Below are 13271 nucleotides of genomic sequence, written 5' to 3' on the forward strand. Positions count from 1 at the left end.
GAAATCATGACTGATATTTGTCGATGATTAATTAAATCTGATCCACTAAAAAATCCAGACAGTTTTGACATCATAGCCCATGATGTTCTATAGGTCCGGACCGATATCCAAGCAATGGAGGCACAAAAGCCATCACCTAACCATCATTTTCTTGAAATCAGTCGTGTAAAAATCGTCGGCTTTGGGCAAAAACATTATAGTGGAAAAATCAAGATTAATTACTAGTATTCTAAGAAGATAAATTCCACATTCCCATTACCGTACTCGTAATTGAAAGTGTATAATAATAATAAAAATCCTATTTTCATTTCCTACCATTAATAAACAAATGTTCTATCTCAATAAACATATTTGACACTCCCTATGATAGAGAGAGAAAAAATGAATGTTAAACTTTCCTAAATCAAAGGATAAAGAATCTGGCAGGAAACAAAAGAACCACAAGCAAGTGCATATGCTGTGATGCAACAAGTCTAGTAAACCGTTTCAAGGATTATCTCCCGGTACGTAAAACGCCGGAAAAGTTGAATTGTTTTTGCCCCGCGTTTATTGTTGCTCTAGACCTGCCAAGAATTATACCGACGCCGTTTATTTCACGGGGCAATACAAGGGGCCACCAGACCTTGCGCCGCTGCTCTCTCCTCGTCTTCAACATGCGTTTTAGCTCTTGACGGATCACGCCTCGAACACATTTCAAGTAAGAATTCTTGTCAAGGTCTCTTTGGATTGTTCCTTCAGAATCATATGCAGAACGGTCACTTAATATCTCAAGTGGATGCGGAGAGTTAAATAAAACCCTCTGTGCTGCCCAGAGCAGCTTTCCTTCACCATCATTATCTGACAATTGACAACTCGGGCAATATAGACCAGTTCCTGAAGGAAGGAGATGATGATGTGGAGAGAATTTCTCATCCGGTTGTAATATCATAATTTGCCCCATTGGTGCATACAATAGCTTCTGTAGTTCCATGAAATAAAAGGGTTAGCTCCATGTTCTATTGTAGTTCCATATAGATTTTAATATTTCAGAAACATTGCCCGATATTCAAGACAAGGAAGGTGGCGAAATTTTCCATTAACAGCCTTCAAAAGCTCTGCAACATGATTAGGATAATTGCAAGAGAAAGCTTGGGAAAAATGTCTCAGTGCATTGTGATTGCCTGAACGTGACGTCGTGGCAATCCAAGTTTGCGAAGAAGACCGTCACCACCACACATGATGCTTGCAGATCCAAATGTTACAACAGGAAGTAAGGAAGAAGCCGACACTTCACCTCTTATAAGCAACATAAGAATTATTAATAGCGACAAGCTGCCACCAAGAGAGTGACCAGTGAAGCGGAAAGTTGCACGCTTGCCATGTGATTTTAGGTGGGAACACACTTGAGGCAACATTTGTTCATACCTTTCTTTAGCAGCCTCATATATACCTCTATGCACAATAACATCAAATCCCTAAACCAAGAAATAAATATTGCAAGTATCAGTAACAGGAAATAAAATACATTTTACTCGTTCCTCAGTTTTTAACTTGCATATGATGCAATTTCTACAAGCATCTTACAGATTTAAGAATCAAAACAAAGATTTCCAAGCAGCAAATCAAAATATTTGTCAAGAAATTACCTCAAACTGAACAGGCTCAAAAAGTAGATTTGCCTGCCAAGATGCTAGTGACTCGGATCCCTACAGATACACATCATAGTTTGAGTATAACCAAATCCAAAAGAAGAAAGACAATAAAAATAAGTTGGATATTGTAGTAGTGTCAAAGACAATGCCTTAAGTAGCAGTTAAAAGTTAGTCATGTTACCAACCTGAATTATAAAGAACCTTGTAGGACTCTGATCAGCATCGCATATAAACCACTCGCAAGGTGATGAATGTGTTGAGTTCAAATCATCAGCAACAGCCTGCTTCACTTCTTCTTTAGCACCAACCACGGCAGTCACGGAGTCCGTAGTTGCCATTAAAGAAGCCACATCAGAGTTTATCATATCAGAACTGTCGTCACTTCCACTGCCATCTTTAGATGAACCCTCACTGTTTTCAGGATTTGATGATTTGAACGGAAGTATGGTGACCGTATGGGAATTCAAATAAGCAGCAGCAGAAGCAGCTATCTGATATGCAGCAGAGGCACTGATCCGGGAGCCAAGATTTTTCTTCTCTTGGTCTTCTGCATTATCCTTTTCATTACCTTGTGACTCTTGATTTTCAGATGACAAACCAATTTTCTCATTATTATTCTTGGCTTTCATTCCTAGTTCTCTCGTCTCTATTGATGAAGTAACTATTCATAAACCACGATATTTTAGAATATTTTGAGGCTGAATTTGATCCCAATAGGTAAATGGAGAAAACAAAAACATGTTATTTCTTCATAGACATAGTAGGACTATATGTGTGTGCTTGTGAGCCAGGATAAAATTTAAAGAGAAATATCTATTTCATCAATAAAGGATATCAAGCAGCCATTAAAGATAGAAAGCCATTATCTTCGAAGTACAAATATATTTTCAACAGCTCCTAGGTCGACAAAATAACACAAACCCAAGGTGCAAGCATTGATCTAAAACCCTACTAATAACATACTGCTAAATGAACCATCACAATTAAATTGGAACCTAAACAAGCAAGGCTCAATTTTGAACACTTATGATTTCTATCTCAAGAAGCCAAATTGGTTGACAATGTACACAGGAAGGCTTCAACTAGATAGAAAGTTTCAAAAACAAAAACAAATTCACAGCACCCGAGCTTGGCCTTAATAGAAAGTTAATAGAACTTTTCACAGAGGTATTGAAGAAAAAAATTCCAGTTTTGGGTGCAACTTATTATAGACTGAATTTTCAGGTCTTAGAAACCCAGAAACCGATCTTTAACTCTTCCCATTGGCAGAAACAATGAAATAAAACATCTCCAACATTTATAAATGAACGAATAATATATGAAGGAAAATTAAGAAAAACAACTAACAGAGATTGTTATCTTGATATTTTGAATATCGTAAGCCAAGTTTCCAAGGTACGACAATTGAGCGTACAACTTAGCCTCAGCTAAAGACACCCTTCGTAGCATCTTGGAAAAGGCATCTTTATCAATTTCAATCTCCTTTTTTTCATTTTCATCATCGTTGGCTACAACTCTACATAATTCACAGATTTCTTTCTTCTTCTTCTTCTTCGCTTTCTTTCCACAAAGACTTGACGTGCAAAATCTTCAAAACCCAATTCTCATTCCGCCCATCCACCGTTGCCCCACCATTCACTTCCTCCTCCGGTACTTTCCTCGCCTCCCCGTGATTATTCTCCACCAAAACGGCGTCGTCAATTGCCATCCCGTTGTACTTCTTACTGTTCCCACCTCCACCACCAGGCCACAAAGATCTCAAAGGGTACCGAAACGAGAACCTGGAAAAAGCCGTATTCTGCGGAGGAACCGAAGAAGAAGTCGATGCCGATCTATGGTCCACAGAAGACCGACTCACCGCACTCACTTGCGTCGTGTGAGCCCTACATTCCAGTGGCCCAGTCAAGGAGATCGCCGGCACCATTCCATGAATCCCCGGTTTCAAACAAATCCCATCCATTGTCGTTTCCGGGTTGGTAAATCACAGAGCAATACCGAGCTGGAAACTCGAGAAACAAGCAAGACGCTAGAGCTTGTGACGTAACAAAACAATCTTTTGAATTACTAACTACTATCGTTTTCGCCTCTCTTTCGTTGTTTGTTCTACCCGTAAATCAATAATAATTGAAAACAGAAGGGGGAAGAAAGGTTGGGGAAAATCACAAGTTGGATTCTATCCAACTCCAAATGCCAAATTGATTAGTTTTCCTTTGAAAATTGCTCTGTTTATAATCATTTAAGCAGGAGGTTGAAACGACGGCGTTTGATTGTAGTTTCGTGTCGGCCTGACTGGAACTGGGGGGGTTCCAAGAGTGTGTGGGAATAATATCTGCTTGCCACGTCAGAGGGTTTACGGATGAAGTATAAACTCGAAAACCTATTACGATGACGTGTCCGTAAAGTTTGATCTGTACCACTCACACGTTTCCAGCGAACGACACCTGTCTCTCTATTATTTCATTTTATTATTTAATTTTAAACAATTTGAGGAAGGCTTATATTTGTTTGTTGAACAAATATTTTTATTTCTTGTTTGTATTCTCATACATATTTATTATTTATACATTTCAAAAAATGTTTACTATTCACAAAACATTGACTTATGGTCAAATATAATTCAATATAAATTGTAAATATAGATTTTATACCGTAGAGCATTATTCATATTAGTTTATGAATCACTCGCAATGTTGATGATTAAAACATTAAACGATTTTAATAATTAGAGAGTATGTTGTTTTTATATAAAGATCTTTATATTGAGTTTATATTCAATTGCCGTTAAAAAGAATTTTAAACAAGTACTATTTTATAATTACTTTAAATTAATAAAAAAATATTTGTGAAATTTTTAATAAATATAAAACACATCATATGGTTAGACTTTATTTTTTAAAGAAATATTGATGTTAATAATTGATATTATAATTATTGAGTATTTATAATTAATTTTAACTTCGACATGTTGTGTTTTGTACACTATTAAGAACATTTTGTATGAATGATTCACATATCTTAATGTGTAAAGAAGATTCACAGACATTAGAAATTAATAAATACATATAAACAGATTTAGCTCGATGGCTGTTTAGTGGGAGAGTGGCTACCACTCAAACAAATATAAATATTTCGTATATAGGACTTTTTCATATGTTAAGATATGAACAAAATATTAATTGTAAAGATTTTAATTGATTTAATATATGATATTTTTATTTTTTAAAAATTAGTATCACTAAATCAAAACGAACACAAAATTAAAAACTTTATCATATTATGGATTTATACGTTTAAGGTGGTTTATATGCATTTGGAATTGTTTTTTTTTTAATTTTTAACTGCTTATGTGAATAAAAGAAAAGAAAATTGTAATTTTTTTAACTTCGCAAGTGTCGTTCTCGTTAGTGACAGGAAAAAGTATCTTAAAAAAAACTCTCAAATCATATTAGGGCAAATTACATGTTTAGTATCTGAATTATTACTTTTGTTTCATTTTAACATCTAATTTTTTTTTATATAATTAAGTTCTTTATTACCCAAGAGCAGTAAACTGCATCAAAACAATAGAGTAAGAAATACAAAGATCATCCAAAGCCAAACGGCAAACAACCCATCAGACAATACCCCATTGGTTACAAAGAAAAATATTATCATTGTCCATTCTACTTATAGTTTTTCCCCTTAGTTGAAGTCCTACAATTTCCTTGATAGCTTTGAACATTTCTTCAACGGTAGATGAGTGACTTTGGAAAAGTCTCTTGTTTCTTTCCTTCCATATGGTGTAAATGAGTGCATTCGATGAAACTTTCATGATGATAGACAAAAGATATTTTCCCTTCCATAATACAGTAGCCCAACCGAAGTGAGCATCCCAAGAATGATGATTAAACTGTAAGCCATTGAGAGAAAAAAGAGTAGACCATAGGGAAGAGGCACATTCGAAAAATAAGTGATCTCTCGTTTCCATGACAACAACACAAAATATACAGTGATAGTCATTAACAAGCCTCATTTTATGAAATCTTTCTTTCGTAGGAAGTCTGTCAAGAAATGTCATCCATTCTATAAGACTATGCTTAGGTATAAGAAGAGGGAACCAGAGCAAAGACGGCACTCTTAACAATTTTAAATTCTCTTATATTTTATATTTTTTCTTTATATTTTTTTATTGATTATTTAATTTCACACCCCTTAAAATAACTCTGCATCCCTTAAATTTTTAATATAACTTTTTAATCTCACACCTACTTAAATGAATTTTAGTGTATACCCTTGTGTGATTTTAACATGTCATTGAGAAAAAAAAATAAAAGTATTATATCAATAGTTTTATTGATTTTTTAATGATAAGATATCAAATTAAAACATAAACTAAATATGAAAAGTAATTTTTAAAAAATAAAAAATAGAATAAAAATAATAAATTTAAATACTAAATATATATAGTTTACCCATCGTGTTGGTGTTAACCCGTAAAATTTGGTGATAGCTGATAAGGGATAAGTAGATCCAGGAGATGGTGGAGAAGAAAAGGTCAGCCATCCGGAAAAGGAGGTTGAAAAGACGGTGAGCAGAAATAAGGAGATCCAACCCAAAGCAGCAAGCAAGTGGGGCGGCCGACAGCTACAAGATGTCACTGCCGCCACCATCCCAGCCCAAATCAACCAACTTTTTTCTCATACATGTAATAATAATATGAGTTTAGACTTGGTTTTATTGGCTGAAAAATCAATAAACTAAATATCGAGAACAAAGCTCTTTGAACAACAATTCATCCGTTGTTGATATTGCAGATGCAGATTTTGACACATGACAGGCAAACAATATTAAAACTACTCGTTTCATGACAATTTTAATCACGTCCGGGCTGAGCCTAAGAAAAATCATATTCTAAACAAACCTCTCCAAATTGCTGAAAACTTAAACGTATTAGAGACCAAAGATTTTTCCTTCCCCTCATTTTTCAGGCATCGCAAAGTTAATTTGTTGATGAGGGGGCACATTGGCGACAATGGGAATGAAGAAAATTTTGAGACCCTTCAGATTTCCTAGTTTATATGTATCCTCCTCAAATGTTACAAAGGGATGAGTTTATGACCCAACCCTCCCCAAACAAATATTGTATTCTTATAATCCTAGCCAAGAACTGATTTGATTTTTGCCTTTTGATCCTCCGTAAGTGATGTCGGGAACAAAACCTCGAAGGTGACATAAAGGTCTCCTTTTCTTGTTGCTAAAATGCAACGGTATTCCTTCACCTCTCAACTCTCACTTATTTTGGCTTGGTAATACCCCAAGTATGTAATACAAAACTATTTATAATTTTGGATCATTTTGTTGATTCCAGAGAGAATAAAATCGAATCTACATGCTTACCTTAGAACCAATGTCCACGTCATCAAGGTGTTTAATGGTCTTCTCAAAACCAAAAAGGGCTTGAACCTAGAGTAGGTAAGAAGATTGTAATTACTTCATACTTCTTTTTATGAAAGGACAAAACGTTGAGACAGGTAGAACTTAACAATGAGTCTTACAAGTGTTATGGTGACTGTGGTGTGCAAGTCATTGCCTTCCCTCCTGAATCAATCATGGGGAGCTGTACGAATTCGAAAATGAAGAAATGCGATTCTTATGTGAGCCAAAACAAGCAACTTCCAATATACTAACTAAAGGCAGCAAAAAAATTGCAGAATGGACAGGAACCTATTGGTCTTGTCCAATCCCAACAAGTAGCACAATAACAGATATAGAAGGATTGGAAATTTTTCATCACTGGTTAGAGACTAACCTTCAAATCTCCAGGTTCTCCATCTATTATAGGTTCACCATCTTCATAAAAAACGACCTCCTGTAAATACACAGGGAACACATTATTCCAAATTCAGACACAGTAATGTCTAGATAAAATAAGACTATTCTACTCTTAGCCAAGTGTAATAAAACTACAATGTGATTTACTAAATTACATTCCCCTGTCTGATATATTTGCTCCATTTATACTTGGCATTAAGAATCTCCAGCCAGATAAATCACTTTCCAAAGGTTTTATGCATAACTATATTTTTTAATATTAATTAAGAAAAACAGGACAACAGTATCAACAGGGACTCCAAAAAGAAAATATTACCAAATAAAAAACTTACTTGTCCATCTTGCATTCCTTTCTCAATATCAACAGTGACAAAGTACCCCTCTCGTTCATATTTCACATTTTGGCACTGCTCACAAACCTGAGAAAAGATAATTGGAGACAAGTAATTAATGCCTGGTCATAGCAACATAAGACATGGCAACTTTGACAGTGTAAAAAGGCCGAGGAAACAGATAGAATATGTTAAGAGTATGAAACATAAATATCAATGAAACAGAACAAAGACAGTACCTGTTCTGTCATCTGTTGGAACATCCCTGGATCAATTTGCTTATGATAAACCTCATTTCTGCAGTTACAGCGTCGCTTGCCTGGAGCTGGCTTTAAGATATTTTTCTCCCTCCAAACCTGGTCAATTTGAGATCAAGGTAACTTTCTATAAAATAAGGATATTGAGAAGAAAGATCAGAGAGGAGGCAGGGGGAACAGAAACACAAAATCCTAGCTACTAACTGAACTCTATTTTCCTCACAAATGCTCAAGTTAAGGACAAGAAGGAAAAAGGTACACCATGTTTACATCATCATTATTTCAGGATAATCTAAGAAATAGAACAGCCGGAACAAAATACTAATTTGCCAAGTATAAATGACTAGCTCCTAGATAAGACAGGTCAGAACATTACATGTCTTGATATGCGTCATACCATACCCTATGATGCCTTATAGCTGATGTACCTGTGTACAAGTTTGGTTATTATTATATGGATATGATTTTTAGACTACTAATATATTGAGAAAGCAAAAGTATTCTCTATTCATATACATGATTCTGATCAAAATCCTGCTTCTCAAGTCTAGTAGGTAATACAAGTACATAACATGCATATGTTCACAACCGTTTGCATAGACTAACAACTCAGATAAGACATTGCATAAGGTACATGCCATGTGCAAAACTTTTGGATTTCACACAAGTCAAGATGACCAATCACCGACTAGGATTAAGGATAAGCAATTTTTTCAAGAAATTTCTCATCTTAAGAGTACCTCCCATGTACAAATCTTCAAGTGTTGCATCCAATTCAACAATTACATCATCGCCCTTCACAATTCTCTCTTCCTCTTCAACCGAGCCTCCACCAAAAAATCTGAAGAAAACACCATCTTGTCAGCAAATAATAAGTGGTTGAATTCAGCATAACATAAACAAAAGTAAAAACTTTCTCAAAATTGATGGATAACCACTTTTGAACTTTAAACCAAGTGAATGTAGAATTTGGTAGACGGTTTTAATGTTGAAACCATTATAAAAGTCTGTTAACAATTTATTGCTGATTTCATATATCATCTTAACATGTAAACGTAATCACAAATAAAGTTAAGGTTATAACATCGACTATGGGAAACTTGAATTTGGGAAACATTACCATGTCTAAGATAAACCTAAGCAGCATTAATTGGCTTCTAAATTACGGGTATAATGACGGCATATCATTAATAATGGCATTTCAACTACTACTAAATCGCTATCAAGATAATTAAACGCAATGGATATTGATATTCAATTATCTTACGAGCTGAAAATGTCCTGAATATTGACCCCCATTCCTCCTCCTCTGCCTCCACTGGCAGCATGCTATTTCAGGCCCTCCTCACCGTACCTATCATATATTCCCCTCTTTTCGCTATCCGACACCACCTCGTAAGCTAAAAATTACCAAAACAAGTCATTCTATCACTCAACTAAATTTTCAAAAATACAAATAAAAATGATAAAGCGTCTGGGGTTTTTTTTTTCTTTGTTACCATTGTTAATCTCAGAAAATCTCTTATTGGCCTCTTCATTGCCGGGGTTTTTATCAGGATGATACTTTAATGCCAGCTTTCTATACGCTCTTTTGATCTGCTCATCCGATGCTCCTTTCGGCACTTGCAGTATATCGTAATAGCTCTTTCTGCAGCAAAATCACCACCAAATTTCAAGAATATATAAACGAATGTTTTTTCAGGAAAAAGAAGAAGAGAATGATAGGGAGAGATTGGCGCATACCCTGCAATGGCGACAATCGCGTAAGACAAAGCGAACAACAGAAAAAGTAGCTTCGTACTTGAAAGCGCCATGGATTTGAGATCGAGAGAGAAACTGGATCTCTTCAGAACTGAATAAATGCTTACAAAATTGTTATCAGATCTTTGGCTTCCACCAAATTAAAAGAAAAAAAAACATCCGAGAGAGACTAGGGGAAGGGATTCGTAAGCTTTCGCTCTGCTTTTTGATACTTGGGTATGTTAGACAGTACATATGTAAATATAATTATTTAATAATATAATAATACATATAATTATTTAATAATATAATAATAAGATATAGAAATTATGGTGTTAAGATCAACTTACCTAATATATAATTCTTTAGTTTTACATAAATTTAATACAGTTAAATGAGTGAAAATAGATAATTGAGATTGAATCCTTATTTTTTTTTTCAGTAAATATCTTTTCATTTCCTTCCATCAATCTCAACCATATATTTTCACTCATCCAACGATTTTAAATTTATATAAAACTAAAAGAATTTTACATTATAGTCCATCCTTAACCCACAAAAAAATTAAATACAGCTAGAGATGGATCGAGAGATAAATAAGAATAAATAATATAAAAAATTAAATTATAATATATTTTAGTTATTTATTTATATGTTTTATTAATAAAATTTTTTACTTCTAAAATTTAATAAATTTATCCCTTCTAATATTTTATAAATTCTGTCCCTTGTATATACAAGATCCTCCAACTTAATTCTCCATAAAAAATCCCAATGGCATCCTCATTTTCTAGTACCTCCTTCATCGTGCTTTTATTTACCATACTTCCCGGTCCATATACATTTCAAGAGAGAACCCTTATCACCCTGAGTCACCTACCCTTGGCTTGTTCTTCTAATTTTTTTTATATATAATTAGTAATTGAAAACGAATATACACTTTACAAATATAACTATTCAAATCCAAAACGTTTAAGGAGAATAATGTTGCTTCATGGATTCTTTACGTATATATTTTTTAAAATAATAATATGTATGACTAATACGCACAAGTAACACTATCCACTATATAGTGACAAATAATCCATTAATGCTCCCCCTAACCAGTCCAGTAGTCAAACTGCTACTATCTTCCCTTTGTTCTCTTCTGGTTACAGCAAGGAACAAAGTTGTCTACATTTGGCGCTGATCTTCACCAGTGGCTCAAGTGCCGGCCATGGGGAGGGCGCCTTGTTGTGAAAAAGTTGGGCTGAAAAGGGGAAGGGGGAGATGGAATGCGGAAGAGGATGACATTTTGACCAAGTATATTCATGCTCATGGAGAAGGCTCATGGAGATCATTGCCTAAGAATGCAGGTTTTTAACCAAAGTTTCTTTTATTTTTCTTGGCATTGTTGGATTATGTTTTCAGATTCCTTTGATTGAGTATTGACTGAGTGTGGTTCGAGTTTTGAAGGATTACTAAGGTGTGTGAAGAGTTGCAGACTAAGGTGGATTAATTACTTGCGAGCTGATTTGAAGAGGGGGAACTTCACTGTCGAAGAGGAAGAAACCATCGTCAAATTGCATGAATCGTTGGGAAATAGGTCAGTGGTCGTTTGTTTTCGACCATTTGTCGACTTTCAGTTCAACTTTTATCGTTCAATTATTGCACGGTCATGCAACAGGTGGTCTTTAATCGCCAGCCACTTGAAGGGAAGAACCGACAATGAGATAAAGAACTACTGGAACTCTCATTTAAGTAGAAAAATCTACATGTTTAGAAGGCCATCCTATCAAAGCTTGCCCCTGATGGACGTCAGCCAAATTAGAAAGACAGATGATGGCAGTTCTTCGAATAAACCTATTGATGAAGCCGTGCCATTTTCATCCACGCCACCGTTGGAAAAAGAAACTTTTACCACTGTGTATGGAGAAAGTATGGAAAGCAGTGGCAGTGGGGTGCTGTTTTTTTATGATATTATGGATGATGTATTGCTACAAACCAATGGGGATTCGACCAACAGAGTCACTGTCGGTGCTGATAAGAGAGATCAGATGAGTGGAGATCCGAGTCCGATCAAAATAGCAGCCAATAATGAGAAAGTATAGAATGTGGACTGTTATGGAGATTTTGGGGACTGGATCGATTTCTATTTCTCGACAAATTGATGCTTCATTGATGACTGTAAGCTTGGTAACTCTGGATTGAAACTGGGAGTGTGTGGTTCAATGGAATGAGTTTTGTGATGAAGGGTTCATGTCTGCTTGACATTTGTTTCTCCTAATGCTCTGCTGTTGTTTGTTCACTTAGAGATGTGAACAGACACCCAAGAAACAAACATGTCTTTGTTTCCAGTCCCTTCTTGTCTTTGTTAAAATAATAAAATTAATATTTCTGAATGGAATAAATTGGCGGAGGGTCGCTCTTAGAATGAATTTATACAATACTCGATCCAGAATAATTAACTGGTGGTGGAAAACACTGGTTGAAGTTGAAGGATCATTCTCATGAACTTTTAACAGTTGTAGACCAATTTTGAGTAATCCATGAACCTGCTAATACTTTATTGCTACAGTTAATTAACTTCACCTAATGGCTAAGGCAATTTCAGTGAAATCAAATCCTAATGGCTAGTGGCTGTAGGCCAATTATTGTATCAAAATAATATCTAATTTCACCGATTTGTTTTGTTCCTTTCTACAATTCTACTTTTGAATAATATGATCAGAGTGATAGGGTTCAGGTCATATCTTTATGATATTACTTTAATATCAAAATCCATACAGTAAATACCAAAATCTCCAATGATCTAAACGTGGGTGTTTTTATTATTATTTGTGAAGCCTGAACAATACTGTATGTTAATTGAAGCAGAAAAAGAAAACGCAAACTGTTACAGTAAAGCTTTAGCAAGTGCTCTTGGTTTTGGATCAAGGCTCCCTTTTGTTCCGTGGGTAACTTAAGGAGAGGCACATGCCTTTGTGTACAACTCTACATCATTCTTGTTCTACGTGTAATGATTCCTTTACGGTTTTATAATTATAGTACAGTTTTGTAAAAGACAAGGGAAAGATGGATTATCGATGCTGCCCCGTCGAGTCGAATCTCTGAGATGCCGGGCATGATAAGAAGCGTACATATTTTATGGCTTATTACAATAATAACTTAAAAGCAGCCTTTTCCTCAAATTGGTGGTAAAAATCCAAGAAACGTGATTTGTTAATGGTACCGTTAAGTCCAGATGAATGATTTTACCTTTGAACCCACTTCTGGACTTTATACATTCGATGATGGTCAACCTCCTGTCTTGGATTGAATGGTAGAATGTTATAATAGATATTTGATTTACGAAAAAAATATTATTTATATTAATTTTATTGTATAATTTAATCATTGTATATATAATTTTAATTAATTTAACAGATAAGTAAGTAAATTATGAAATCAATTTATTTTTAATTAATTTAATCATACAAAAGATTATTCAGATGATTAAGATGAAGAGATATTACAAACAA

The 13271-nt window shown here is 34.8% G+C and overlaps 2 protein-coding genes and 1 pseudogene across 3 annotated transcripts; 1 reads left to right on the forward strand and 2 right to left on the reverse strand.

Annotated features, from left to right (window-relative positions):
* Positions 1-367: 367 nt before the first annotated feature.
* Positions 368-3750, reverse strand: LOC120141177 (annotated as a pseudogene).
* A 2729-nt stretch (positions 3751-6479) lies between these two features.
* LOC120141176 (dnaJ protein ERDJ3B-like) lies at positions 6480-9982 on the reverse strand. 2 transcript variants are annotated; one of them, XM_039156110.1, is made up of 9 exons: positions 9775-9982; positions 9531-9679; positions 9299-9431; positions 8761-8872; positions 8014-8130; positions 7775-7861; positions 7420-7479; positions 7166-7227; positions 6480-7073 (listed from the first exon to the last, which is right to left on the reverse strand). In XM_039156110.1, the coding sequence occupies exons 3-8, from the start codon at positions 9328-9330 to the stop codon at positions 7171-7173; spliced, it is 465 nt and encodes a 154-aa protein (XP_039012041.1). In that variant the 5' UTR covers positions 9331-9431; positions 9531-9679; positions 9775-9982; the 3' UTR covers positions 6480-7073; positions 7166-7170. The 2 variants fall into 2 exon arrangements, with proteins under 2 accessions (XP_039012041.1, XP_039012042.1); XM_039156111.1 differs by lacking the exons at positions 9531-9679; positions 9775-9982 and having other exon boundaries at positions 8772-8872; positions 9299-9316.
* A 994-nt stretch (positions 9983-10976) lies between these two features.
* Positions 10977-11861, forward strand: LOC120141284 (transcription factor MYB111-like). Its single transcript, XM_039156205.1, has 3 exons — positions 10977-11126; positions 11227-11356; positions 11438-11861. The coding sequence occupies exons 1-3, from the start codon at positions 10988-10990 to the stop codon at positions 11859-11861; spliced, it is 693 nt and encodes a 230-aa protein (XP_039012136.1). The 5' UTR covers positions 10977-10987.
* The last annotated feature ends 1410 nt before the right edge of the window (positions 11862-13271 follow it).

Source organism: Hibiscus syriacus, unplaced genomic scaffold (genome assembly GCF_006381635.1).
Source record: "Hibiscus syriacus cultivar Baekdansim isolate YM2019G1 unplaced genomic scaffold, ASM638163v2 tig00110794_pilon, whole genome shotgun sequence".
Taxonomy (NCBI): domain Eukaryota; kingdom Viridiplantae; phylum Streptophyta; class Magnoliopsida; order Malvales; family Malvaceae; genus Hibiscus; species Hibiscus syriacus.